At 42.5% G+C, this 27,558-nt stretch overlaps 1 protein-coding gene across 8 annotated transcripts in view; it reads right to left on the bottom strand.

The window, feature by feature from the left end:
* LOC128694183 (uncharacterized) overlaps window positions 1-27,558 on the bottom strand; it is a 204,651-nt gene that overhangs the window by 47,240 nt on the left and 129,853 nt on the right. For all 8 annotated transcript variants that reach the window (XM_070093782.1, XM_070093783.1, XM_070093787.1 and 5 more), the window contains 2 exons: window positions 16,005-16,114; window positions 10,808-10,930 (listed from right to left, as the gene is read on the bottom strand). In XM_070093782.1, the coding sequence (XP_069949883.1) occupies window positions 10,808-10,930; window positions 16,005-16,114 (233 nt within the window). The remainder of the gene's footprint in view (window positions 1-10,807; window positions 10,931-16,004; window positions 16,115-27,558) is intronic.

Genomic DNA, 27,558 nt, shown 5'->3' with positions numbered 1-27,558 from the left:
ACACCAGCCGTATCCCACCGAGGCGGGGTGGCCCAAAAGGGAAAACGAAAGTTTCTCCTTTTACATTTAGTAATATATACAGGAGAAGGGGTTACTAGCACCTTGCTCCTGGCATTTTAGTCACCTCTTACAACACGCATGGCTTACGGAGGAAGAATTCTGATCCACTTCCCCATGGAGATAATAGGAAATAGACAAGAACAAGAACTAGAAAGAAAATAGAAGAAAACCCACATGTATGTGTAGTGTGACCTAAGTGTAAGTAGAAGTAGCAAGACGTAACTGAAATCTTGCATGTTTATGAAACAGAAAAAAGGACACCAGCAATCCTACCATCATGTAAAACAATTACAGGATTTCGTTTTACACTCACTTGGCAGGACGGTAGTACCTCCCTGGGCGATTGCTGTCTACCAACCTACTACCTAGGATATATATATATATATATATATATATATATATATATATATATATTTTATTTTTCTTTTTTTTTCAACAAGTCGGCCGTCTCCCACCGAGGCAGGGTGACCCAAAAAAGAAAGAAAATCCCCAAAAAGAAAATACTTTCATCATCAATCAACACTTTCACCACACTCGCACATTATCACTGTTTTTGCAGAGGTGCTCAGAATACAACAGTTCAGAAGCATACACATATAAAGATACACAACATATCCCTCCAAACTGCCAATATCCCAAAACCCCTCCTTTAAAGTGCAGGCATTGTACTTCCCATTTCCAGGACTCAAGTCCGGCTATATGAAAATATATATATATATATATATACATGCAACAGGTAGTAGGTTGGTAGACAGCAACCACCCAGGGAAGTACTACCATCCTGCCAGATGACTGTGAAACAGAAACCTGTAACTGTTTCATATGATGGTAGGATTGCTGGTGTCTTTTTGTGTCTCATAAACATGCTAGATAACAGGGATATCTTGCTACTCCCATTTACACTTTGGTCACACTTCACAGACACGCACATGCATATATATATACATACATCTAGGTTTTTTCTCCTTTTTCTAAAAAGCTCTTGTTCTTCTTTATTTCTTCTATTGTCCATGGGGAAGTGGAAAAGAATCTTTCCTCCGTAAGCCATGTGTGTCGTATGAGGCGACTAAAATGCCGGGAGCGATGGGCTAGTAACCCCTTCTCCTGTAGACATTTACTAAAAAAGAGAAGAAGAGAAACTTTATAAAACTGGGATGCTTGAATGTGCGTGGATGTAGTGCGGATGACAAGAAACAGATGATTGCTGATGTTATGAATGAAAAGAAGTTGGATGTCCTGGCCCTAAGCGAAACAAAGCTGAAGGGGGCAGGGGGGTTTCAGTGGGGAGAAATAAATGGGATTAAATCTGGAGTATCTGAGAGAGTTAGAGCTAAGGAAGGGGTAGCAATAATGTTGAAGGATCAGTTATGGAAGGAGAAAAGAGAATATGAATGTGTAAATTCAAGGATTATGTGAATTAAAGTAAAGGTTGGATGCGAAAAGTGGGTCATAATGAGCGTGTATGCACCTGGAGAAGAGAGGAATGTAGAGGAGAGAGAGAGAGATTTTGGGAGATGTTAAGTGAATGTATAGGAACCTTTGAACCAAGTGAGAGAGTAATTGTGGAAGGGGACCTGAATGCTAAAGTAGGAGAAACTTTGAGAGAGGGTGTGGTAGGTAAGTTTGGGGTGCCAGATGTAAATGATAATGGGAGCCCTTTGATTGAACTTTTTATAGAAAGGGGTTTAGTTAAAGGTAATACATATTTTAAGAAAGAGAGGATAAATAAGCATACAAGATATGATGTAGGGCAAAATGACAGTAGTTTGTTGGATTATGTACTGGTAGATAAAAGACTGTTGACTAGACTTCAGGATGTACATGTTTATAGAGAGGCCACAGATATATCAGACCACTTTTTAGTTGTAGCTACACTGAGAGTAAAAGGTAGATGGGATACAAGGAGAATAGAAGCATCAGGGAAGAGAGAGGTGGTTTATAAACTAAAAGAGGAGGCAGTTAGGGTGAGATATAAAGAACTATTGGAGGATAGATGGGCTAATGAGAGCATAGGCAATGGGGTCGAAGAGGTATGGGGTACGTTTAAAAATGTAGTGTTAGAGTGTTCAGCAGAAGTTTGTGGTTACAGGAAAGTGGGTGCGGGAGGGAAGAGGAGCGATTGGTGGAATGATGATGTAAAAAGAGTAGTAAGGGAGAAAAAGTTAGCATATGAGAAGTTTTCACAAAGTAGAAGTGATGCAAGGAGGGAAGAGTATATGGAGAAAAAGAGAGGTTAAGAGAGTGGTGAAGCAATGTAAAAAGAGAGCAAATGAGAGAGTGGGTGAGATGTTATCAACAAATTTTGTAGAAAATAAGAAAAAGTTTTGGAGTAAGATTAACAAGTTAAGGAAGCCTAGAAAACAAATGGATTTGTCAGTTAAAAATAGGAGAGGAGAGTTAGAGGTATTGGGAAGATGGAGGGAATATTTTGAATTGTTGAATGTTGTTGAAGATAGGGAAGCTGTGATTTCGTGTATAGGGCAAGGAGGAATAACATCTTGTAGGAGTGGGGAAGAGCCAGTTGTGAGTGTGGGGGAAGTTCATGAGGCAGTAGGTAAAATGAAAGGGGGTAAGGAAGCTGGGATTGATGGGATAAAGATAGAAATGTTAAAAGCAGGTGGGGGTATAGTTTTGGAGTGGTTGGTGCTATTATTTAATAAATGTATGGAAGAGGGTAAGGTACCTAGGGATTGGCAGAGAGCATGCATAGTTCCTTTGTATAAAGGCAAAGGGGACAAAAGAGAGTGCAAAAATTATAGGGGGATAAGTTTGTTGAGTGTACCTGGTAAAGTGTATGGCAGAGTTATTACTGAAAGAATTACGAGTAAGATGGAGAATAGGATAGCAGATGAACAAGGAGGCTTTAGGAAAGGTAGGGGATGTGTGGACCAGGTGTTTACAGCGAAACATATAAGTGAACAGTATTTAGATAAGGCTAGAGAGGTTTTTTGTGGCATTTATGGATTTGGAAAAGGCGTATGACAGGGTGGATAGGGGGGCAATGTGGCAGATGTTGCAGATGTATGGTATAGGAGGTAGGTTACTGAAAGCAGTGGAGAGTTTTTACGAGGATAGTGAGGCTCAAGTTAGAGTATGTAGGAAAGAGGGAGATTATTTCCCAGTAAAAGTAGGCCTTAGACAATGATGTGTAATGTCACCGTGGTTGTTCAATATATTTATAGATGGGGTTGTAAGAGAAGTAAATGCGAGGGTCTTGGCAAGAGGCGTGGAGTTAAAAGATAAAAACTCGCACATAAAGTGGGAGTTGTCACAGTTGCTCTTTGCTGATGACACTGTGCTCTTGGGTGATTCTGAAGAGAAGTTGCAGAGGTTGGTGGATGAATTTGGTAGGATATGTAACAGAAGAAAATTGAAAATGAATACAGGAAAGAGTAAGGTTATGAGGATAAAAAGATTAGGTGATGAAAGATTGGATATCAGATTGGAGGGAGAGAATATGGAGGAGGTGAATGTATTCAGATATTTGGGAGTGGACATGTCAGCGGATGGATTTGTGAAAGATGAGATGAATCATAGAATTGATGAGGGAAAAAGGGTGAGCGGTGCACTTAGGAGTCTGTGGAGACAAAGAACTTTGTCCTTGGAGGCAAAGAGGGGAATGTATGAGAGCATAGTTTTACCAAAGCTCTTATATGGGTGTGAAGCATGGGTGATGAATGTTGCAGTGAGGAGAAGGCTGGAGGCCGTGGAGATGTCATGTCCGAGGGCAATGTGTGGTGTGAATATAATGCAGAGAATTCGTAGTTTGGAAGTTAGGAGGAGGTGCGGGATTGCCAAAACTGTTGTCCAGAGGGCTGAGGAAGGGTTGTTGAGGTGGTTCGGACATGTAGAGAGAATGAAGCGGAACAGAATGACTTCAAGAGTTTAACAGTCTGTAGTGGAAGGAAGGCGGGGTAGGGGTCGGCCTAGAAAAGGTTGGAGGGAGGGGTTAAAGGAGGTTTTGTGTGCGAGGGGCTTGGACTTCCAGCGGGCATGCGTGAGCGTGTTTGATAGGAATGAATGGAGACAAATGGTTTTTAATACTTGACGTGCTGTTGGAGTGTGAGCAAAGTAACATTTATGAAAAGATTCAGGGAAACCGGCAGGCCGGACTTGAGTCCTGGAGATGGGAAGTACAGTGCCTGCACTCTGAAGGAGGGGTGTTAATGTTGCACTTTAAAAACTGTAGTGTAAAGCACCCTTCTGGCAAGACAGTGATGGAGTGAATGATGGTGAAAGTTTTTCTTTTTTGGGCCACCCTGCCTTGGTGGGAATCGGCCAGTGTGTTAATAAAAATAAAAAAAATAAAATCACAGTAAACAGGTGATATCACAATATGCAGAACAACCACTTTGAAAGAATAGCGAAATTCCAAGCGCTTTAATGACCTCTCACATTATCAAGAAGTTCCTTGATAATGTGAGAAGTCACAAATGCGCTTGAAATTTCGTTATTCTTTCACAGTGATTGTTCTGCATATATATGTATATGAATGCATCTCGTAAGAGGCAACTAAAATGCCGGAAGCAAGGGGCCAGTAACCCCTTCTCCTGTATACATCATTAAAGTTAAAAATGCCGGGAGCGAGGGGCCAGTAACCCCTTCTCCTGTATACATCATTAAAGTTAAAAATGCCGGGAGCGAGGGGCCAGTAACCCCTTCTCCTGTATACATCATTAAAGTTAAAAATGCCGGGAGCGAGGGGCCAGTAACCCCTTCTCCTGTATACATTATTAAAGTTAAAAATGCCGGGAGCGAGGGGCCAGTAACCCCTTCTCCTGTATACATAATTAAAGTTAAAAATGCCGGGAGCGAGGGGCCAGTAACCCCTTCTCCTGTATACATAATTAAAGTTAAAAATGCCGGGAGCAAGGGGCCAGTGACCCCTTCTCCTGTATACATAAGAACGAAGGAACACTGCAGCAGGCCTACTGGCCCATGCGAGGCAGGTCCAAGTCTCCTACCGGCTTAAGCCAATGCACCCAACCTAGTCAGGTCATGTCACACTGAGGAACACGGCAACCGACCTGGTAGCACAAGCTAATCAGGTCCAACTCACACCCACCCACATCCACTCATGTATTTATCCAACCTATTTTTAAAGCTACACAACGTTCTGGTCTCTATAACTGTACTCGGGAGTTTGTTCCACTCATCCACAACTCCATTACCAAACCAGTACTTTCCTATATCCTTCCTGAATCTGAATTTTTCCAACTTAAAACCATTGCTGCGAGTCCTGTCTAGGCTAGATATTTTCAGCACACAATTTACATCCCGTTTACTGGGAAATTTTTTCCCAGTAAAAGTAGGCCTTAGACAAGGATGTGTGATGTCACCGTGGTTGTTTAATATATTTATAGATGGGGTTGTAAGAGAAGTAAATGCGAGGGTCTTGGCAAGAGGCGTGGAGTTAAAAGATAAAGAATCACACACAAAGTGGGAGTTGTCACAGCTGCTCTTTGCTGATGACACTGTGCTCTTGGGAGATTCTGAAGAGAAGTTGCAGAGATTGGTGGATGAATTTGGTAGGGTGTGCAAAAGAAGAAAATTAAAGGTGAATACAGGAAAGAGTAAGGTTATGAGGATAACAAAAAGATTAGGTGATGAAAGATTGAATATCAGATTGGAGGGAGAGAGTATGGAGGAGGTGAACGTATTCAGATATTTGGGAGTGGACGTGTCAGCGGATGGGTCTATGAAAGATGAGGTGAATCATAGAATTGATGAGGGAAAAAGAGTGAGTGGTGCACTTAGGAGTCTGTGGAGACAAAGAACTTTGTCCTTGGAGGCAAAGAGGGGAATGTATGAGAGTATAGTTTTACCAACGCTCTTATATGGGTGTGAAGCGTGGGTGATGAATGTTGCAGCGAGGAGAAGGCTGGAGGCAGTGGAGATGTCGTGTCTGAGGGCAATGTGTGGTGTGAATATAATGCAGAGAATTCGTAGTTTGGAAGTTAGGAGGAGGTGCGGGATTACCAAAACTGTTGTCCAGAGGGCTGAGGAAGGGTTGTTGAGGTGGTTCGGACATGTAGAGAGAATGGAGCGAAACAGAATGACTTCAAGAGTGTATCAGTCTGTAGTGGAAGGAAGGCGGGGTAGGGGTCGGCCTAGGAAGGGTTGGAGGGAGGGGGTAAAGGAGGTTTTGTGTGCGAGGGGCTTCGACTTCCAGCAGGCATGCGTGAGCGTGTTTGATAGGAGTGAATGGAGACAAATGGTTTTTAATACTTGACGTGCTGTTGGAGTGTGAGCAAAGTAACATTTATGAAGGGATTCAGGGAAACCGGCAGGCCGGACTTGAGTCCTGGAGATGGGAAGTACAGTGCCTGCACTCTGAAGGAGGGGTGTTAATGTTGCAGTTTAAAAACTGTAGTGTAAAGCACCCTTCTGGCAAGACAGTGATGGAGTGAATGATGGTGAAAGTTTTTCTTTTTCGGGCCACCCTGCCTTGGTGGGAATCGGCCAGTGTGATAATAAAAAAAAAATTATTTATTCCTGTCTTCCATTTATACACCTCAGTCATATCCCCCCTAATTCTACGTCTCTGAAGATAGTTACAATAATGGTAGCTATGATGAATATAGCAGCTACCATTAAGAGGATAATAACAAAGCAACACTGACACTCACAGGTATGTGTGATGAATGGTTTGAAAAAACGACTAGTTGAAGATTGAGAAACTTATGCAGCATATGGGAATCTTTATACAGGAAACGTTTCGCCACACAGTGGCTTCATCAGTCCAATACAAAGAGGAAGGCGTAAGGAGAGGAGGAGTATGAGGTAATCAGTCCCTCAGCCTGGAGTCGATGTGTTCAGTCCATCATTAAAGTTAAAAATGCCGGGAGCGAGGGGCCAGTGACCCCTTCTCCTGTATACATCATTAAAGTTAAAAATGCCGGGAGCGAGGGGCCAGTAACCCCTTCTCCTGTATACATCATTAAAGTTAAAAATGCCAGGAGCGAGGGGCCAGTAACCCCTTCTCCTGTATACATCATTAAAGTTAAAAAGAGAAACTTTAGTTTTTCTTGTAGGGTTATCCAGTCTGCCTCAGTGGGATACCCGGGTTATCCAGTCTGCCTCAGTGGGATACTCGGGTTATCCAGTCTGCCTCAGTGGGATACTCGGGTTATCCAGTCTGCCTCAGTGGGATACCCGGGTTATCCAGTCTGCCTCAGTGGGATACCCGGGTTATCCAGTCTGCCTCAGCAGGATATTCGGGTTATCCAGTCTGCCTCAGCGGGATACCCGGGTTATCCAGTCTGCCTCAGCGGGATACCCGGGTTATCCAGTCTGCCTCAGCGGGATACCCGGGTTATCCAGTCTGCCTCAGCGGGATACCCGGGTTATCCAGTCTGCCTCAGCGGGATACCCGGGTTATCCAGTCTGCCTCAGTGGGATACCCGGGTTATCCAGTCTGCCTCAGCGGGATACCTGGGTTATCCAGTCTGCCTCAGTGGGATACCCGGGTTATCCAGTCTGCCTCAGTGGGATACCCCTGGTTTGTTGAAAGAAGAAAGATGTAAATATATATGGAAAATAACCACAGGGAAGTTCAGTGATAGCTCTAGGTCTTTTGTGTTACAATCAACACAATATCAGGAGCTTGTAATGTTGCACACAAGAGTAGGAAGTACAGGCAGAGTCATTCACAGTATCAACTCTCTCTCCATAATGGATAGACTTGTTTCTGAGCTGTGCTGTGACCCTGTTTATATTGTTGCACTGTGACCCTGCTTACACTGCTGCACTGTGACCCTGCTAACACACTTGCACTGTGACCCTGCTTACATTGTTGCACTGTGACCCTGCTTAAACTTACTGTAACCCTGCTTACACTTCTGCACTGTGACCCTGCTTGCACTGTTGTGTGTTAGAGGTGTTAGTGTGTTGAGGTGTATTGTTACCGGACAGTGCATATTAGAGCTGGCTGGTTATAGCACCACCAGTCTCATTTACATCTCTGGGGTCACACTTACATCTCTGGGGTCTCATTTACATCTCTGGGGTCACACTTACTGGTTGTAAATTCAGTAGGTTGTAAATTATGTAAATATTTCAGAAATTCTTTAATGACTTTATACACAATTTCTCCTACAATTTAATATATTTAACATAGGAGACAGGCCTACATAATCTATTAAGGTATATTCTATATACTATAGGTAGCAATATTAACATCATCCAGAATAAATCTCTTGCTAATTCAACATGTTAGTTATGTGACCTTAGTAATAACTCTCCTTACTTTGTAAACTTTGTAAGCTCTCCTTACTTTGTAAACTTTGTAAGCTCTTCTTACTTTGTAAACTAACTTTGCAAACTCTCCTTACTTTGTAAACTAACTTTGCAAGCTCTCCTTACTTTGTAAACTAACTTTGCAAGCTCTCCTTACTTTGTAAACTAACTTTGCAAGCTCTCCTTACTTTGTAAACTAACTTTGCAAGCTCTCCTTACTTTGTAAACTAACTTTGTAAACTCTTCTTACTTTGTAAACTAACTTTGCAAGCTCTCCTTACTTTGTAAACTAACTTTGTAAACTCTTCTTACTTTGTAAACTAACTTTGCAAGCTCTTCTTACTTTGTAAACTAACTTTGCAAACTCTCCTTACTTTGTAAACTTACTTTGCAAGCTCTCCTTACTTTGTAAACTAACTTTGTAAACTCTTCTTACTTTGTAAACTAACTTTGCAAACTCTTCTTACTTTGTAAACTTACTTTGCAAGCTCTCCTTACTTTGTAAACTAACTTTGTAAACTCTTCTTACTTTGCAAACTAACTTTGCAAACTCTCTTTGCTTTATAAACTAACTTTGTAAACTCTCCTCGAAAAGTATTTTTAAAATTTGTATATTTAGGCAGTTTCTTCTACATACATTAAGTTACTCTATAAAGCTCCTGTATATACAGTCACCTCTCTTATAAAGCTCCTGTATATACAGTCAGTTCTCTTATAAAGTTCCTCTATATACAGTCAGCTTTATTAGTGTTATATGAGAGGTAACTGTACATGAAGGAGCTTTATAAGACAGCTGGGTGTATATAGAGGAGCTTTATAGGAGAGCACTGTGCTCCAGTTCCCCGAATTAAGCCTGAATGCCTTCCACATCCCCCCCCAGGCGCTGTATAATCCTCCGGGTTTAGCGCTTCCTCCCTTGATTATAATAATAATTTATAGGAGAGCTCACTGTATATAGAGGAGCTTTATAGGAGAGCTCACTGTATATAGAGGAGCTTTATAAGAGAAGTACACTATATAGAAGAGCTTTATAAGAGAACTGACTGTATTTAAAGAGCTTTATAAAAAACAGTGACTTTAGTGTCCATATGGGTGTTAAGTTGACGGTAGTAGCGATGTAAAAGCAGCGAGGTCGGTTGTCATCGTTGGCGATGACCTAGTAGGGGGGCTGTCCCGGCCGGTGGTGGTTGGGGGGGGCGTGGTCATCGACGGTGACCTGCAGACTGTTGATCAGGGGCAGGACAGCCTGCCCCAGGGGCCTGCATGCACACACAACAACAACATACAGTTAGTCACGCCAGTCTAAACACTCCCGATTCAGCGAACTGGTCGGACTGACTGGACCTGTCTGCTAAATCCCACGGTTTATAAGACTTTATGTGATTATTTCATTATTTTCCCCCCTTGATCACAACATCGCCAGTCAACTCTGCATATAACTGACTGGGACCTGTCAAGAAGTCAATTTATCAGTCAACTCTCAGGTAAATGAGAATGTATATAGTGGAGCTTTATAAGAAAAGTGACTGTACATTGTACCAGACAGTGGTAATATTAATTGCGGTGTTGAGAGACAGAGAGAAAGATAGTGTGAGATAAAGAGAGTAGATTGATTGACCAACATTCTCACACTAACAACCTTGATAAAAAATCAACCCATCCGATCTGCCCCATCTATCCAAAGTTTGCTAAATCGAGAGAGTTATCGTACTAATACTAAGTGGCACAGTTAGCACAGTTACCAACATCTAGAAGCTAGATAGAGTGACAGTTAGTATGCTATGTAGTTTTAAAAACAGCATTAATAAAAAATACAATGGCTTCTAAAATGTATTAGCAAGCATACAACAGTTTCTCAGTTGTATTTGTAACAAATACAACAGTTTTTAAGTTGCATTAGTAACAAATACAACAGCTTCTGAAATGTATTAGTAACAAATACAGCAGCTTCTGAGTTGTATTAGTAACAAATACAGCAGTTTCTGAGTTGTATTAGTAACAAATACAACAGGTTCTCAACTTACACTGTATTAATGTGTGTAAAACACAAACATTCTCTGTTTTACCTACGAACAATATGTTTGTGAATTCAAACACACGGGAAGGACACACATATAAATTGGGGATCTCCTGTTTTTTGTCACATCCAGTAGCTTCTCCTATAAAGCTCCTCTGAATTTTAGTACTTGGAAATAAAGCACTCAGAAATGGTGTACAATGAAGACCTTCCTAAATGCTGTTCAATTTTTTATGCATTCTCTCAGTCCAGATTATGAAGACACACTGTACTGAGGAGCTTTGTAAGAGAGTTGACTGTAGTCAATCCCAGCATAACCACCGAGATGCAGTAGTAGAGAAATATCAAGCTCATGGTCCCTATCTCTGATTATAACATGGGATTCCATGGGGAAATGTGTTCCACTTAGTGTATATTCTTCAGTCCCTATCTGTCAGGAGACATTTGACCATTGTAATAATAATGATAAATATAATAATAGTTTGGACTCACGTATTGAGTACTTCATCAGGGAGCTGGAGGATGTGTTTGGGGACGCCGTGGCCACACAGGAACTGAGACACTTCGTCACTGAAGTTGTTACAGTTGTGTTTGAGGAGGTCGTAAGCGCCAGGTCTGTGGGAACCATCCTCACTTAATATTTACAAGGTAATCCACCAGGAATCATGTGTCGTGTATAACCATGTATCACTATGTATCATGTATAACTATGTATCATTATGTATCATGTATAACCATGTATCATGTATAATCATGTATCACCATGTATCATGTATAACCATATATCATCATATATCACCAGACATCACTATGTATCATGTATCACCATATATCACCATGTATCATGTATCACCATATATCACCATGTATCATGTATCACCACATATCAAAATGTATCGTGTATCACCACATATCACAATATATCATGTGTCACCACATATCACAATGTATCATGTGTCACCACATATCACCATGCATCACTATGTATCATCGTGTATCAACAAATCATACATCACCTCAGAAGGCACTTTTAAAAGTACTGTACATGTTGTCCCAGCAGCGCACATTCCTAATAATAATAATAATAATAATAATAATAATAGTTAATGGAAGCAATGTCTCTTGTGCCAACATTTTGACTGGGTTTAAGTTTTCACGGGCTATCTCGACTTGATTTGTCACTTACAAGAAAATTAATTCAGGCGATAATGACTCAGAAGGTAACAACTCTCCAGCACGACCAGAACCACATCACAACGACAGGACTTGAACCATGGTGGGACAGTGCTCAAACTACCAAGCAAGTGTGCTAACAACTGTACCATGTTAGACACTACAGGTCAGTGTAGTGACTGTACCATGTTAGACACTACAGGTCAGTGTGCTAACAACTGTACCATGTTAGACACTACAGGTCAGTGTGCTAACAACTTTACCATGTTAGATACTACAGGTCAGTGTGCTAACAACTGTACCATGTTAGACACTACAGGTCAGTGTGCTAACAACTGTACCATGTTAGACAGAACAGGTCAGTGTGCTAACTACTGTACCATGTTATACTAACAACATACACTTAACTAACTACATTGTTATACACTATACAAAGGTTAGCACAGCATTTGTTAGCAGTTGTACTGTGACGATTTAAGTCAAAACTATAGGCCTAATCAGCAAATCCCCCAAAATAGGCCTATGGAATATGATAGTCCATAAAAATCAAATTTAGGCTGTTAGGAAATGAAAGAGTATACCAGTGTTGGTGTCAGGTATACATAAGCCTACTGAAGTGTAACCCAGGCCAGTTTGTTAGGTAAAAAAGTGTACCACTTTATATACGGTGACAGCAGGTGTAAGGTGACTACCACCCAAATAAGATAAGATAAGATTTCGTTCAGATTTTTAACCCTGTAGGGTTAGCCACCCAGGATAACCCAAGAAAGTCAGTGCGTCATCGAGGACTGTCTAACTTATTTCCATTGGGGTCCTTAATCTTGTCCCCCAGGATGCGACCCACACCAGTCAACTAACACCCAGGTACCTATTTGCTGCTAGGTGAACAGGACAACAGGTGTAAGGAAACGTGTCGAAATGTTTCCACCCACCGGGAATCGAACCCGGGCCCTCCGTGTGTGAAGCGGGAGCTTTAGCCACCAGGCCACCAATACCTACTTATTGCTAGGTACTGAGGAGTTAGGAGAGAATTCAGCTGTTGGACCTCAGCCACCTACTTCCCCTGATTTAGTCGAGCATGAGTCACCTAGCTGGCCTGGGTGAGTGCCCATGCCAGAGTGAACACTGTCAATGTCTATCCCAAGAGGGAAGTGCCTCTCAGGATGGTCACTGTCAGTATTTAATACAGGAGGGAAGTACCTCCCAGGATGGTTACTCAGTATTTAATACAGGAGGGAAGTACCTTCCAGGATGGTCACTATCACGTACACAGACAGTAGTCAAGTGGTCTGTAATACCTATGATCATCAGGCAAGACTGTCCCTGGCACGTCACCTGGTTAAGGACAGTCTTAAGAGGGCCCTTGACAACATGGAACAGAAGTACAGTATATCAAAGGCAGCTAAATCCAGTTCATTTGTTAAGGGAGAAAAGGTGTTGGTCCAGGAACCTGTATCTGCTCACACCTTGAAACAAGGTTCACTGCAACTATGCAGGTGGTTCAGAAAAACTCATAAAGGCTTCCACATTAACCAGATTAAAAAGTTAAATGAACCACCTCAGGGCCTTTGTTGACGACCCTGAGTCCTTCTGTACAGCTCTGCAGGGTCAAATTAGGCTTCTTAACTAGGCTCTACTTCAGGATCCTCGCTCTCTCTTGTCAGGATTTGCAGAAGCCTTAATGATGGATCTGAGAAACCTTCTGTAGGCCTATCCTAACATATCTTCGAATGTTCCGAAGATGTGTAATGTTAGTTACCATAACGTGGGCTCTGCCTAACCTATTTAACTCTCTCCCTACACAGCTAGTCCAGAGAAGCAGAGACTACTTCAACATGAGGTAAAATTTCTGTTAGATGGGCCAGTGGAAGTCTTGAAGGCCTCACCTTGCATCCTTGCTAACAAACCTGATGGAGGAGTACAAATGTGTACAGGTTACTGTAAGGTGAATGAGATCACATTACCAGATGCTCGCCGTCTTACGTATGACATGGTGGTCTTTGTGGGTAAGGTCAAGAATGTTTCAAAATTAAACTTTAAACGGTACCATCAAATTCCTTTAACTGACAGAGCCAAGGAGATCTGTGAATTCGTAATTCCTGGAGGTCATTATCAGTATATAGTCACTGATCCATCAGGCTATTAACCCCTTCAGGGTCCAAGGCCCAAATCTGAAGTGGTGCCCCAGTGTCCAAGAATTTTCCAAAAAAAAATTTGTTATTTTTTCTTATGAAATGGTAAAGAATCTTTTTGTGAAGGTAATAAAACAAAAAATACAAAATTTGATGGAAAATTGACGAAATTATGCTCTTGCGAATTTTGATGTGTCAGCGATATTTACGAATCGGCGATTTTGCCGACTTTGACTCCCATTTTAGGCCAATTACATTATTCCAGTCAAGCAAATTCTTAGCTATTTCACTAGTATTACTTCTATTCTATCGATTGAGCACAAGAAATCGCCAAGTCAACTGTTTCAACTACAAAATAAAGTGATCGGAAATTGTTAATTTGGCCAATTTAACACAAAGTTCAAAATATTCCAATTTCAAAATAGGCTCCAGAATAAACAATGTAGGTATTCCTGGAACTAAACTAACATTTCCTCTGTTCATTAGTTACATTTTGAGGCTTTACAAATAAATTCCATTTTGATTTTTTATTCACATAATGAATTTTTATTCACACCAAAAAATAGAAGATTTACTGTTATGCAATACTGTAATAATTGTATAAATATCATCACCATATTTGTGAATGCATATAAGACCCACCAGCTGGCGTGTATTAGACGTGTGAGGTCGTTTGTTTACTCTTGAATATCGGCAAAAATTTAACATTTCTGCTACTTTGAGCTCAGTTTCAAGCCATTTCCAGTGCTAAAACCAATCAAAATCATCTCTATTTCTGTAATATGTCTTCCATTCTATCAAATGAGACCAAGAAATCGCAAATAGAACTATAAAAAACATACGAAAAAACACTGCAAAGTCGCTGTTTTAATCGAAAAATCATGATTTCAGTTTTTTTCTCTCATTATACACAGCGTGCTGCAGGATCTGTTTTATGTGGTGCACACATACCACATAGATGTATTCTCTCATTTCTAGGCCCAAATGTACCACTCACAGTTTATCAGAGTGAGCTGAGCTCATGACGTAGATCTACGGTTTGGACCCTGAACATAAAGCCATAGATCTACGGGACGGACCCTCAAAGGGTTAAAGGGTTTTCAGGCACATCCACCTACTTGGACGATTTAGTTGTTTCCGACACTTGTGACCAAAATGTCTGTCCTTTGTTAAAGATTTATTTGAGAATTTCAGAAATCTAAGTTAGAGTAAATCTTAGTAATTCATCCTTTGGCCAATCTACCATAACTTTCCTGGGCCATGAGCTTGAAGTGGTAAAGTTGCACTAAACTTTGCTAAGTTTTAGAATTATTCAGTTCCCAAGATAAAAGTCCCTTCAAAGATTCCTGGGGATGATACAGTTTTATAGGAAATTCTGTAATTTTTTTTTTAAGATTGCGGCCCTCCTAACCTCTCTTACTAGTCCTAAGAAAAAATATATTTGATCCACTAGTTTCATTAAAAACTATAAAATGCTGCACATATACTGTTGTCTTCAGCCTTGCTGCAAACAGGTGGATGTCTGAAAGTTGGTGAATTGTTGCAAGGTTGTGGTGATGGCATCCTCCATCCACCTGCCTCCCTTCCTACCATACTGACACCATACCAGCACACCTCCACCACCATCCAGAAGGAAGCTCTGGTTCTGATCCTCACACTTCAACACTTCGATATTTTCTTGCCATCTTCATGTGGTCCACTTGTACAGCGACAACAACACCCTGACATACCACAGTTCTAGGTGGAGCAAGAACACTATGTGGAACAAGAATACTTGTGTTACGCGAGTGTTCTCATCCCAGAACTCTTACACTAAATTGCTAATTAACTAATCGAGAGGCGTGCTACATGGTTATGTGACGGAAGTCACTGCCAGTGTTTAACACATGTCTGAGCTATTCAGGGTGAATATGAGATCCAGCCTTGCTGCAACATCCTCTCCTCTCTTGCAGTATCCCTAACATGTTGGTGCATGAAGTTCTCCAATACTGTCTCCAGCATCTTAGCCCTCCATGCTTCTGGCCCAGGGAAGTACCTCCCAGGACAGTCACTGTCAGCATCTAACACAGGAAGTGCCTCCCAGGATGATCACTGTCAGCATCTAACACAGGAAGTGCCTCCCAGGATGATCACTGTCAGCATCTAACACAGGAAGTGCCTCCCAGGATGATCACTGTCAGCATCTAACACAGGAAGTACCTCCCAGGATGGTCACTGTCAGCATCTAATACAGGAAGTGCCTCCCAGGATGGTCACTCTCAGCATCTAACACAGGAAGTGCCTCCCAGGATGGTCACTCTCAGAGTGCAAAACATTTATCAGGCTTCCACATAACACTAATACACAGTCATACACCCTCATACACCATGCTAGAGTATACTCACTTGTAATTACCTTCACCCAGACCAAAGATATACTCCAGGAAGAGTTGGTATGGCACCTGTGAGTGCCCGAGTTCCTCAATCTTGTCCGGGTCGCCCAGAATAGTGCCGCCCTGTAACACACATTATAATGTTAATGATGGAGCAATAGACATAACCACAGGACTACCTGGCCAGTAGATATGCCCACAGGTCTACTTGGCCAGTAGATATATCCACAAATGTCTACTTGGCCAGTAGATATACCAACAGGTCTATCTAGCCAGTAGATATATCCACAGGTCTACCTGGCCAGTAGATATGCCCACAGGTCTACTTGGCCAGTTTATATACCCACAGGTCTACTTGGCCAGTAGATATACCCACAGGTCTACCTGACCAGTAGATATACCCACAGGTCTACCTGGCCAGTAGATATACCACACAGGGGTCGAGTGAAGAGTGTATGGTTCACACACACAACCAGGAACTATGAATCGACCCCTGCAACCACAAATAGGTGAGTACACACGCACACAAGGGAGGACACACAATGAAAGATGACAAAGGAAAACAATAGATTGAAAACATCATCAAAGTAATAGGCAAGGATGACATGACTGAGATAGTAAATTTTCAAAGAACAGGAGGGTACTCGAAGGGGAGAAATCGACAGAAACAGTGAGGAGCGGGATCTTGCAAGAGAAATCACAGCTGAAGGAAACTTAAACTTACAAGAGGGTGTGCCTAATCTGTGACAGAATGAGAACAGAATAACAGCAACTGAGAGAGAGGACACAGAAAACAAAGGGGCTAGAAAGAGAGACAAGGATAGAGTCAACAGCGGACAAAGCAACAAGCGCAAACACCCCTCAGAACCCCACAGCCAAACACACTATTTCAATACAAACCACAATCCACACTCACAGTCCCCACCCCACACTATGTAGTGTACTCCCACACCACCCTGCCAGGTGCCCCACTCCCCCCAACCTCCACAAACCCCCCAGAATGCAGTGTTGAAGACCGTAGGCATACTATCAAAGATACGGTACTATGTTCCACAGTCAGCCCTCCTGGCTCTATATCACTCACTTATTTACCCCTATCTCACCTATGGAATTTGTGCATGGGGCTCAACAATAATAAACATCTCAGACCACTAATCACCCAACAAAAGGCTGCAGTCAGAATGATAACAAATTCTCACTACAGACAGCACACTCCACCAATATTCAAAACTCTAAACCTACTCACCATACAAAACATCCATACTTATTACTGCACCTATTACATACATAGAACACTTAACTCTGATATTAACCCTCCCCTCAAACATCTCCTTACCAACCTCAACAGAACACATGACCATAACACAAGACACAGATCACTCTTTGATGTTCCTCGTGTCCATCTCACGCTATGCAAAAACTCAATGCACATAAAAGGCCCTAAAATCTGTAATTCATTACCTGTGAATATAAAAGAAACACTGTCTGTTTATAAATTCAAGTCTCTTCTCAAAAATCACTTACTCACCCACAACTAAATAAATACTGAATAATTGTATCTCATAAATTGTATCTCATATATGTATCTCATTATTGTATCTCATAAATGTCAACCTGTGACCCAATCAAACTTTGTTACTATTTAACTTCATTACCTAACATAATACTCCATTCTACTGATTACACAGCAACACAGTAATGACCATATGACCTGTCTTTGTAATACTCATTTGTACTAAATTGTTATCTGTTTTACAATAATTTTTGTGCCACTGAATATATCATTGCTTAGTTAATCTTAAGTTAATTTTAAGCCTGCCCATAATGCTCAGCATACATGGGGCTTTGGCATGCTGCACTTTAAAAATTGTATTCCTTGTACTTCTCTGTATCATGTTCAAATAAATAAATAAATAAATAAATGGTACATGTTGCGGCCTCCTACCAAACTGGTGGTTAGATAGTTAACCTGCCGGCCTGCAGTACCACTGGGTACCTCATCAAACCCAATGTGGGGACTGCTGAGCCGGCCTTATAAAGAATGTTCACCAGACTGTCTCACGGAGTACACCTGATGGTGACATCTACTGGCCTTGAGAGTCTTCACCAGACTGCCTCACTGAGTACACCTGATGGTGACATCTACTGGCCTTGAGAGTCTTCACCAGACTGCCTCACTGAGTACACCTGGTGGTGACATCTACTGGCCTTGAGAGTCTTCACCAGACTGCCTCACTGAGTACACCTGGTGGGTCTCTCACCTCAGTTCCTCGAAGGCTTCTGTTACCTGGCGGCCTCACCCAGTCTATTGACTTAAGAACATAAGAACGAAGGAACACTGCAGCAGGCCTACTGGCCCATGTGAGGCAGGTCCAAGTCTCCTACCGGCTTAAGCCAATGCACCCAACCTAGTCAGGTCAGGTCACATTGACTTAAGAGAGGAACATGGCAGCCGACCTGGTAGCACAAGCTATCAGGTCCAACTCACACCCACCCACATCCACTCATGTATTTATCCAACCTATTTTTAAAGCTACACAACGTTCTGGCCTCTATAACTGTACTTGGGAGTTTGTTCCACTCATCCACAACTCTATTACCAAACCAGTACTTTCCTGTGTGTGATACTGAGTGGTGTGATATGACAGTAGTGTCAGAGGGAACGTAAAGGGTGTCGTGTAACCCGGTGAGTGTTGAAGTGTCAGATGACGTGGAGAAAAGTACAGAGACGGAGTGTTATGACACAGGGACAAGGCAGTGTCGTGGATGTACCACGGAGAAGGTGTCATGGAACACGGTGACAAGGAAGTGTCATGGGACACCATGATGGAGTGTCATGACACAGATTGGTAGTGTCATGAGACACCAGAGGACAGCAGTGACATATGACACTGAGACACTATAGGGTCATGACGATTTACTTTATAGTTGTTATCTGTGATTGTGTATGTGATATATCTACACCAAAGATAAGAGCAGGAGTTAGACTCCTTATTTTTATGCAAAATATGTTTATAGTACACATTATAAATTTAAGTGTTTATTTGGTAATCCCAAACTCTCCCATGTTACTACACTGGTAACAAGCATATGAAATAAAAATACTCTTTACCTGTGTAGAGACGTTTTAAGGACCAGTGTTTGTAACAGTACACAAATGCTGATGGAATAATGCATAAGTGGGTGGAGTGGCATGAAAGAATCAAAGAGGCACCACTGGACATCATAGCTCTCACAGAAACCAAGCTCACAGGAAATGATAATATATGCCATCTTTCCAAATGGATATCAGATCCTGAGGAAAGACAGAAGGAACAGAGGGGGTGGAGGAGTGGCACTGTTCATCAAAAACCAATGGGATTTTGATGAGCTGGAGAGAGGAGAAGCAAGAGCTACATAATAGGAACACTTCAGTCTGGAGGTCCCAAGGTGGTAATTGCAGTGATGTGTAACCCACCACAAAATAGCAGGAGGCCAAGACAAGAATATGATGAGAGTAACAGAGCAATGGTTGACACAATAGCTGAACTAGCCAGAAGGGCCCACATAGGCAGAGTAAAGCTACTGGTTGTGGATGACTTCAACTGCAAAGAAATCGAATGGGAAAACCTGGATTACATGGGGGCCCAGAAACGTGAATACAAAGATGATGGAGGTGGTACTTGAAAACCTCATGCACCAGCACATTAGAGACAATACTAGAGAGAGAGAAGACAAACCAGCAAGACTGGACCTAATATTCACCTTAAGTAGTGCAGATATAGAGGGCATCACATATGAAAGGCCCCTCGGAGCTATTGATCATGCAGTTCTGAGCTTCGAATACACAGAGTTACTAATGAAGAGGGAAGCAGGAAGTGCAGAGTGGAGGAAGCCTAACTACAAGAGAGGGGATTATACAGGCTTGAGGAACTTTCTGGACAAGGTTCAGTGAGAAAGAGAATTTTTTTTTTTTTATCACACTGGCTGATTCCCACCAAGGCAGGGTGGCCCGAAAAAGAAAAACTTTCACCATCATTCACTCCATCACTGTCTTGCCAGAAGAGTGCTTTACACTACAGTTTTTAAACTGCAACATTAACACCCCTCCTTCAGAGTGCAGGCACTGTACTTCCCATCTCCAGGACTCAAGTCCGGCCTGCCGGTTTCCCTGAACCCCTTCATAAATGTTACTTTCCTCACACTCCAACAGCACGTCAAGTATTAAAAACCATTTGTCTCCATTCACTCCTATCAAACATGCTCACGCATGCCTGCTGGAAGTCCAAGCCCCTCGCACACAAAACCTCCTTTACCCCCTCCCTCCAACCTTTCCTAGGCCGACCCCTACCCCGCCTTCCTTCCACTACAGACTGATATGCTCTTGAAGTCATTCTGTTTTGCTCCATTCTCTCTACATGTCCGAACCACCTCAACAACCCTTCCTCAGCCCTCTGGACAACAGTTTTGGTAATCCCGCACCTGCTCCTAACTTCAAACTACGAATTCTCTGCATTATATTCACACCACACATTGCCCTCAGACATGACATCTCCGCTGCCTCCAGCCTTCTCCTCGCTGCAACATTCATCACCCATGCTTCACACCCATATAAGAGCGTTGGTAAAACTATACTCTCATACATTCCCCTCTTTGCCTCCAAGGACAAAGTTCTTTGTCTCCACAGACTCCTAAGTGCACCACTCACCCTTTTCCCCTCATCAATTCTATGATTCACCTCATCTTTCATAGACCCATCTGCTGACACGTCCACTCCCAAATATCTGAATACATTCACCTCCTCCATACTCTCTCCCTCCAATCTGATATCCAATCTTTCATCACCTAATCTTTTTGTTATCCTCATAACCTTACTCTTTCCTATATTCACTTTTAATTTTCTTCTTTTGCATACCCTACCAAATTCATCCACCAATCTCTGCAACTTCTCTTCAGAATCTCCCAAGAGCACAGTGTCATCAGCAAAGAGCAACTGTGACAACTCCACTTTATGTGTGATTCTTTATCTTTTAACTCCACGCCTCTTGCCAAGACCCTCGCATTTACTTCTCTTACAACCCCATCTATAAATATATTAAACAACCACGGTGACATCACACATCCTTGTCTAAGGCCTACTTTTACTGGGAAATAATTTCCCTCTTTCCTACATACTCTAACTTGAGCCTCACTATCCTCGTAAAAACTCTTCACTGCTTTCAGTAACCTACCTCCTATACCATACACCTGCAACATCTGCCACATTGCCCCCATATCCACCCTGTCATATGCCTTTTCCAAATCCATAAATGCCACAAAGACCTCTTTAGCCTTATCTAAATACTGTTCACTTATATGTTTCACTGTAAACACCTGGTCCACACACCCCCTACCTTTCCTAAAGCCTCCTTGTTCATCTGCTATCCTATTCTCCATCTTACTCTTAATTCTTTCAATAATAACTCTACCATACACTTTACCAGGTATACTCAACAGACTTATCCCCCTATAATTTTTGCACTCTCTTTTGTCCCCTTTGCCTTTATACAAAGGTACTATGCATGCTCTCTGCCAATCCCTAGCTACCTTACCCTCTTCCATACACTTATTAAATAATTGCACCAACCATTCCAAAACTATATTTCCACCTGCTTTTAACATTTCTATCTTTATCTCATCAATCCGGGCTGCCTTACCCCCTTTCATTGTACCTACTGCCTCACGAACTTCCCCCACACTCACAACTGGCTCTTCCTCACTCCTACAAGATGTTATTCCTCCTTGCTCTATACACGAAATCACAGCTTCCCTATCTTCATCAACATTTAATAATTCCTCAAAATATTCCCTCCATCTTCCCAATACCTCTAACTCTCCATTTAATAACTCTCCTCTCCTATTTTTAACTGACAAATCCATTTGTTCTCTAGGCTTCCTTAATTTGTTAATCTCACTCAAAAACTTTTTCTTATTTTCAACAAAATTTGTTGATAACATCTCACCCACTCTCTCATTTGCTCTCTTTTTACATTGCTTCACCACTCTCTTAACCTCTCTCTTTTTTCTCCATATACTCTTCCCTCCTTGCATCACTTCTACTTTGTAAAAACTTCTCATATGCTAACTTTTTCTCCCTTACTACTCTCTTTACATCCTCATTCCACCAATCGCTCCTCTTCCCTCCCGCACCCACTTTCCTGTAACCACAAACTTCTGCTGAACACTCTAACACTACATTTTTAAACCTACCCCATACCTCTTCGACCCCATTGCCTATGCTCTCATTAGCCCATATATCCTCCAATAGCTGTTTATATCTTACCCGAACTGCCTCCTCTTTTAGTTTATAAACCTTCACCTCTCTCTTCCCTGATGCTTCTATTCTCCTTGTATCCCATCTACCTTTTACTCTCAGTGTAGCTACAACTAGAAAGTGATCTGATATAACTGTGGCCCCTCTATAAATATGTACATCCTGAAGTCTACTCAACAGTCTTTTATCTACCAATACATAATCCAACAAACTACTGTCATTTTGCCCTACATCATATCTTGTATACTTATTTATCCTCTTTTTCTTAAAATATGTATTACCTATAACTAAACCCCTTTCTATACAAAGTTCAATCAAAGGGCTCCCATTATCATTTACACTTGGCACCCCAAACTTACCTACCACACCCTCTCTAAATGTTTCTCCTACTTATGCATTCAGGTCCCCTACCACAATTACTCTCTCACTTGGTTCAAAGGCTCCTATACATTCACTTAACATCTCCCAAAATCTCTCTCTCTCCTCTACATTCCTCTCTTCTCCAGGTGCATACACGCTTATTATGACCCACTTTTCGCATCCAACCTTTACTTTAATCCACATAATTCTTGAATTTACACATTCATATTCTCTTTTCTCCTTCCATAACTGATCCTTCCTTTGCTCTAACTCTCTCAGATACTCTAGATTTAATCCCATTTATTTCCCCCCACCGAAACTCCCCTACCCCCTTCAGCTTTGTTTCGCTTAGGGCCAGGACATCCAACTTCTTTTCATTCATAACATCAGCAATCATCTGTTTCTTGTCATCCACACAACATCCACGCACATTCAAGCATCCCAGTTTTATAAAGTTTTTCTTCTTCTCTTTTTTAGTAAATGTCTACAGGAGAAGAGGTTACTAGCCCATTGCTCCCGGCATTTTAGTCGCCTCATACGACACGCATGGCTTACGGAGGAAAGATTCTTTTCCACTTCCCCATGGTCAATAGAAGAAATAAAGAAGAACAAGAGCTATTTAGAAAAAGGAGAAAAAACCTAGATGTATGTATATATATATGCATGTGCGTGTCTGTGAAGTGTGACCAAAGTGTAAGTAGGAGTAGCAAGATATCCCTGTTATCTAGCGTGTTTATGAGGCAGAAAAAGAACTGGCAGGGAAATCAGCCAATGAGATGATGGAATGTGTGACAACAATATGCAAGACAGCAGAGGAGAGGTTTGTACCCAAGGGCAACAGAAATAATGAGAAGGCCAGAACGAGCCCTTGGTTCACCCATAGGTGAAGAAAGGCTAAAAGTAAATGTGCTAGAGAATGGAAGAACTACAGGAGGCAAAGGACCCAAGAGAATAGGAAAAGTAGTCGAAGAGCCAGAAACGAATACACACAGGAAAGGAGGGAGGCCCAATGACAATACAAAAATGACATAGCAAAAACAAAGTCTGACCCAAAGCCATTGTATAGTCTCATCAGGTGAAAAACAACAGTCATGGGGCAGGTAATTAGCCTGAGGAAATGACCAAGAAGTATGTGAGGAGCTCAACATGAGATTTAAAGAAGTATTCACAGTGGAGACAGAAAGGCCTCCTGAAACAGGGAGGGGTGGGGTACACCACCAAGTGCTAGACACAATACATACAACCGAGGAAGAGGTAAGGAGGCTGCTAAGCGAATTAGATACCTCAAAGGCAATGGGGCCGGATATCTCTCTGTGGGTCCTGAGAGAGGGAGCAGAGGCACTCTGTGTACCACTAACAACAATCTTCAACACCTCTATCGAAACAGGGCAGCTCCCAGGGGTATGGAAGACAGCAAATGTAGTCCCAGCTTTTAAAAAAGGAGACAGACACACAGCACTAAACTACAGACCAGTATCACTGACATGCAAAATATGCAAAGTCATGGAGAAGATTATCAAAGGAATGGTGGAGCACCTAGAAAGAAATGAGTTTATCAACGACAACCAGCACAGATTCAGGGATGGGAAATCCTGTGTCACAAACCTATTGAAGTTCTGTGACAAGGCGACAGTAGTAAGACAAGACAGAAATGGGTGGGTAGATTACATTTTCTTGGACACAGTTCCACATAAGAGATAAGTGCAAAGCTGGAGGACCAGGCAGGTAAAACAAGGCACTGCAATGGATCAGAGAATACCTGACAGGGAGGAAACGAGTCATGGTACATGACGAGGTGTCAGAGTGGGCACCTGTGATGAGCGGGATTCCACAGGGGTCAGTCTTAGGGCCAGTGCTGTTTCTGGTGTATATGAATAACATGAAGGAAGGAATAGCTCAGAAGTGTCTCTGCAAACGATGTAAAGTTAATAAGAACAATTCAATCGGAGGAGGACCAGGCAGAACTACAAAGGGATCTTGACAGGTTACAGGCCTTGTCCAGCAAATAGCTCCTGGAGTTCAACCCCGCCAAGTGCAAAGTATGAAGATCAGGGAACGGCAAAGAAGACTGCAGACAGAATGCAGTCTAGGGGACTAAAGACTACAAACCTCACTCGAGGAAAAGGGTCTTGGGGTGAGTATAACACCAAACACATCTCCTGAGGCACACATCAACCAAATAACTGCTGCGGCATACGGGAGCCTGGCAAACATAAGAGTAGCTTTCCGACATCTCAGTAAGGAGTCCTTCAGGACTCTGTACATAATGTACATCAGGCCCATATTAGAGTATGTAGCACCAGTTTGGAACCAACACCTGGCCAAGCACGTCAAGAAATTAGAGAAAGTGCAGAGGTTTGCAACGAGACTAGTCCCAGAGTTAAGAGGCATTTCCTACGAGGAGGGGTTAAAAGAAATTGACCTGACGACACTGGAGGACAGGTAAAACATGATAACATATAAAATACTGAGAGGACTCGACAAGATGGACAGAGACAAGATGTTTCAGAGATGGGACACACAAACAAGGGGTCACAGTTCAATGTTGAAGACTCAAAGGATGTTAGGAAGTATTTCTTCAGTCACAGAGTTGTCAGGAAGTGGAATAGTCTGAAAGTCAGGTGGTGGTGCAGGATCCTTACACAGCTTTAAAATGAGGTTTGATAAAGCTCATGTGGCAGGGAGTGACCTAGCAGTGACCAGTGAAGAGGCATGGCCAAGAGCTATGACTTGACCCCTGCAACCACAATTAGGTGAGTACAATTAGGTAAGTACACACATACAATACACACTTCCTCACAAGAGATTAGTGCAGAAGCTGAAGGATCAGGCACGTATAACAGGAAGGGTACTGCAATAGACCAGAGAATACCTCACAGGGAGGCAACAGCGAGTCATGGTACGTGATGAGGTATCACAGTGGGGGCCTGTGACAAACAGGGTTCCACAGGGGTCAGTCCTGGGACCAGTGCTATTTTTGGTATATGTGAATGACATGACGGAAGGGATAGACTCAGAAGTGTCCCTGTTTGCAGATGATGTGAAGTTAATGAGGAGAATTAAATCAGATGCAGATCAGACAGGACTTCAAAGAGACCTGAACAGACTGGATGTGTGGTCCAGCAATTGGCTCCTAGAATTTAACCCTGCCAAATGCAAAGTCATGAGGATCGGGGAAGGGCAAAGAAGACCGCAGACAGAGTATAGGCTAGGTGGCCGAGCACATCTCCAGAAGCACACATTAATCAGATAACTGCTGCGGCACATGGGCGCCTGGCAAATCTGAGAATAGCGTTCCGGTACCTCAATAAGGAATCGTTCAAGACTCTGTACACCATGTACGTCAGGCTCATACTGGAGTACGCAGCACCAGTTTGGAACCCACACCTGGTCAAGCATGTCAAGAAATTAGAGAAAGTGCAAAGGTTTGCAACAAGGTTGGTTCCAGAGCTAAGGGGAATGTCCTATGAAGAAAGGTTAAGGGAAATCGGCCTGACGACACTGGAGGACAGGAGGGTCAGGGAAGACATGATAACAACATACAAAATACTGCATGGAATAGATAAGGTGGACGGAGACAGGATGTTCCAGAGATGAGACAAAGAAACAAGGGGTCACAATTGGAAGTTGAAACCTCAGATGAGTCAAAGGGATGTTAGGAGGTATTTCTTCAGTCACAGAGTTGTTAGGAATTGAAATAGTCTGGCAAATGATGTAGTGGAGGCAGGAACCATACATAGTTTTAAGACGAGGTATGAAAAAGCTCATGGAGCAGGGAGAGGGAGGACCTAGAAGTGGTCAGTAAACAGGCAGGGCCAGGAGCTGAGTCTCGACCCCTGCAACCACAATTAGGTGAGTACACACACACACACACACACACACACACACACACACACACACACACACGCGCGCGCATTGCTCATCAAAAATCGATGGGAATTTGACGAGGTGGAGAGAGGAGACAGAGGAGAAGCAAGAGATTACATAATAGGAACACTTCAGTCTGGAGGTCCCAAGGTGGTAATTGCAGTGATGTAAAACCCACCATAGAACAGCAGGAGGTCAAGGCAGGAGTATGATGAGAATAGAGAAATGGTTAACACACTGACTGAAGTGGCCAGAAGGGCCCATGCAAGCAGGTCAAAGCTGCTGATTATGGGTGACTTCAACCACAACGAAATCAACTGGGAAAACCTGGAGCCACATAGGGGCCCAGAAACATGGAGAGCTAAGATGATGGAGGTGGCACTGGAAAACCTCATGTACCAACACGTAAAGGACACTACCAGAGAGAGAGAGAGAGAGAGGAGAGGATGAACCTGCAAGACTGGACCTAATATTCACCTTGGGTAGTGCTGACATTGAGGACATCACATATGAAAGACCCCTCGGGGCCAGTGATCGTGTGGTTCTGAGCTTCGATTACATAGTAGAGTTACAAGTGGAGAGGGAAGCAGGAAGGGTAGGATGAATGAAACCAAACTACAAGAGAGGGGACTACACTGGCATGAAGAATTTCCTGCACAGGGTTCAGTGGGACAGAGAACTGGCAGGGAAGTTGGTAAATGAGATGATGGAATATGTTACAACAATATGCAATGAAGTTGAGGAGAGGTTTGCACCCAAGGGTAACACAAATAATGAGAAAGCCAGGATGAGCCCTTGGTTCACCCAAAAGTGTAGAGAGGCCGAAACCAAGTGTGCTAGAGAATGGAAAAAGTACAGAAGGCAAAGGACCCAGGAGAATAAGGAAAGTAGTTGTAGAGCCAGAAACGAATATGCACAGGTAAGAAGGGAGGCCCAACAGCAATACGAAAATGACATAGCAGCAAAAGCTAAATCTGACCTAAAGCTGTTGAACAGCCACATCAGGAGGAAAACGGCAGTCAAGGACCAGGCAATCAGGCTGAGGAAG

This window comes from Cherax quadricarinatus, chromosome 43 (genome assembly GCF_038502225.1).
Source record: "Cherax quadricarinatus isolate ZL_2023a chromosome 43, ASM3850222v1, whole genome shotgun sequence".
In the NCBI taxonomy this organism is placed as follows: Eukaryota; Metazoa; Arthropoda; class Malacostraca; order Decapoda; family Parastacidae; genus Cherax; species Cherax quadricarinatus.
This window is presented reverse-complemented; position numbering and strand designations above follow the sequence as displayed.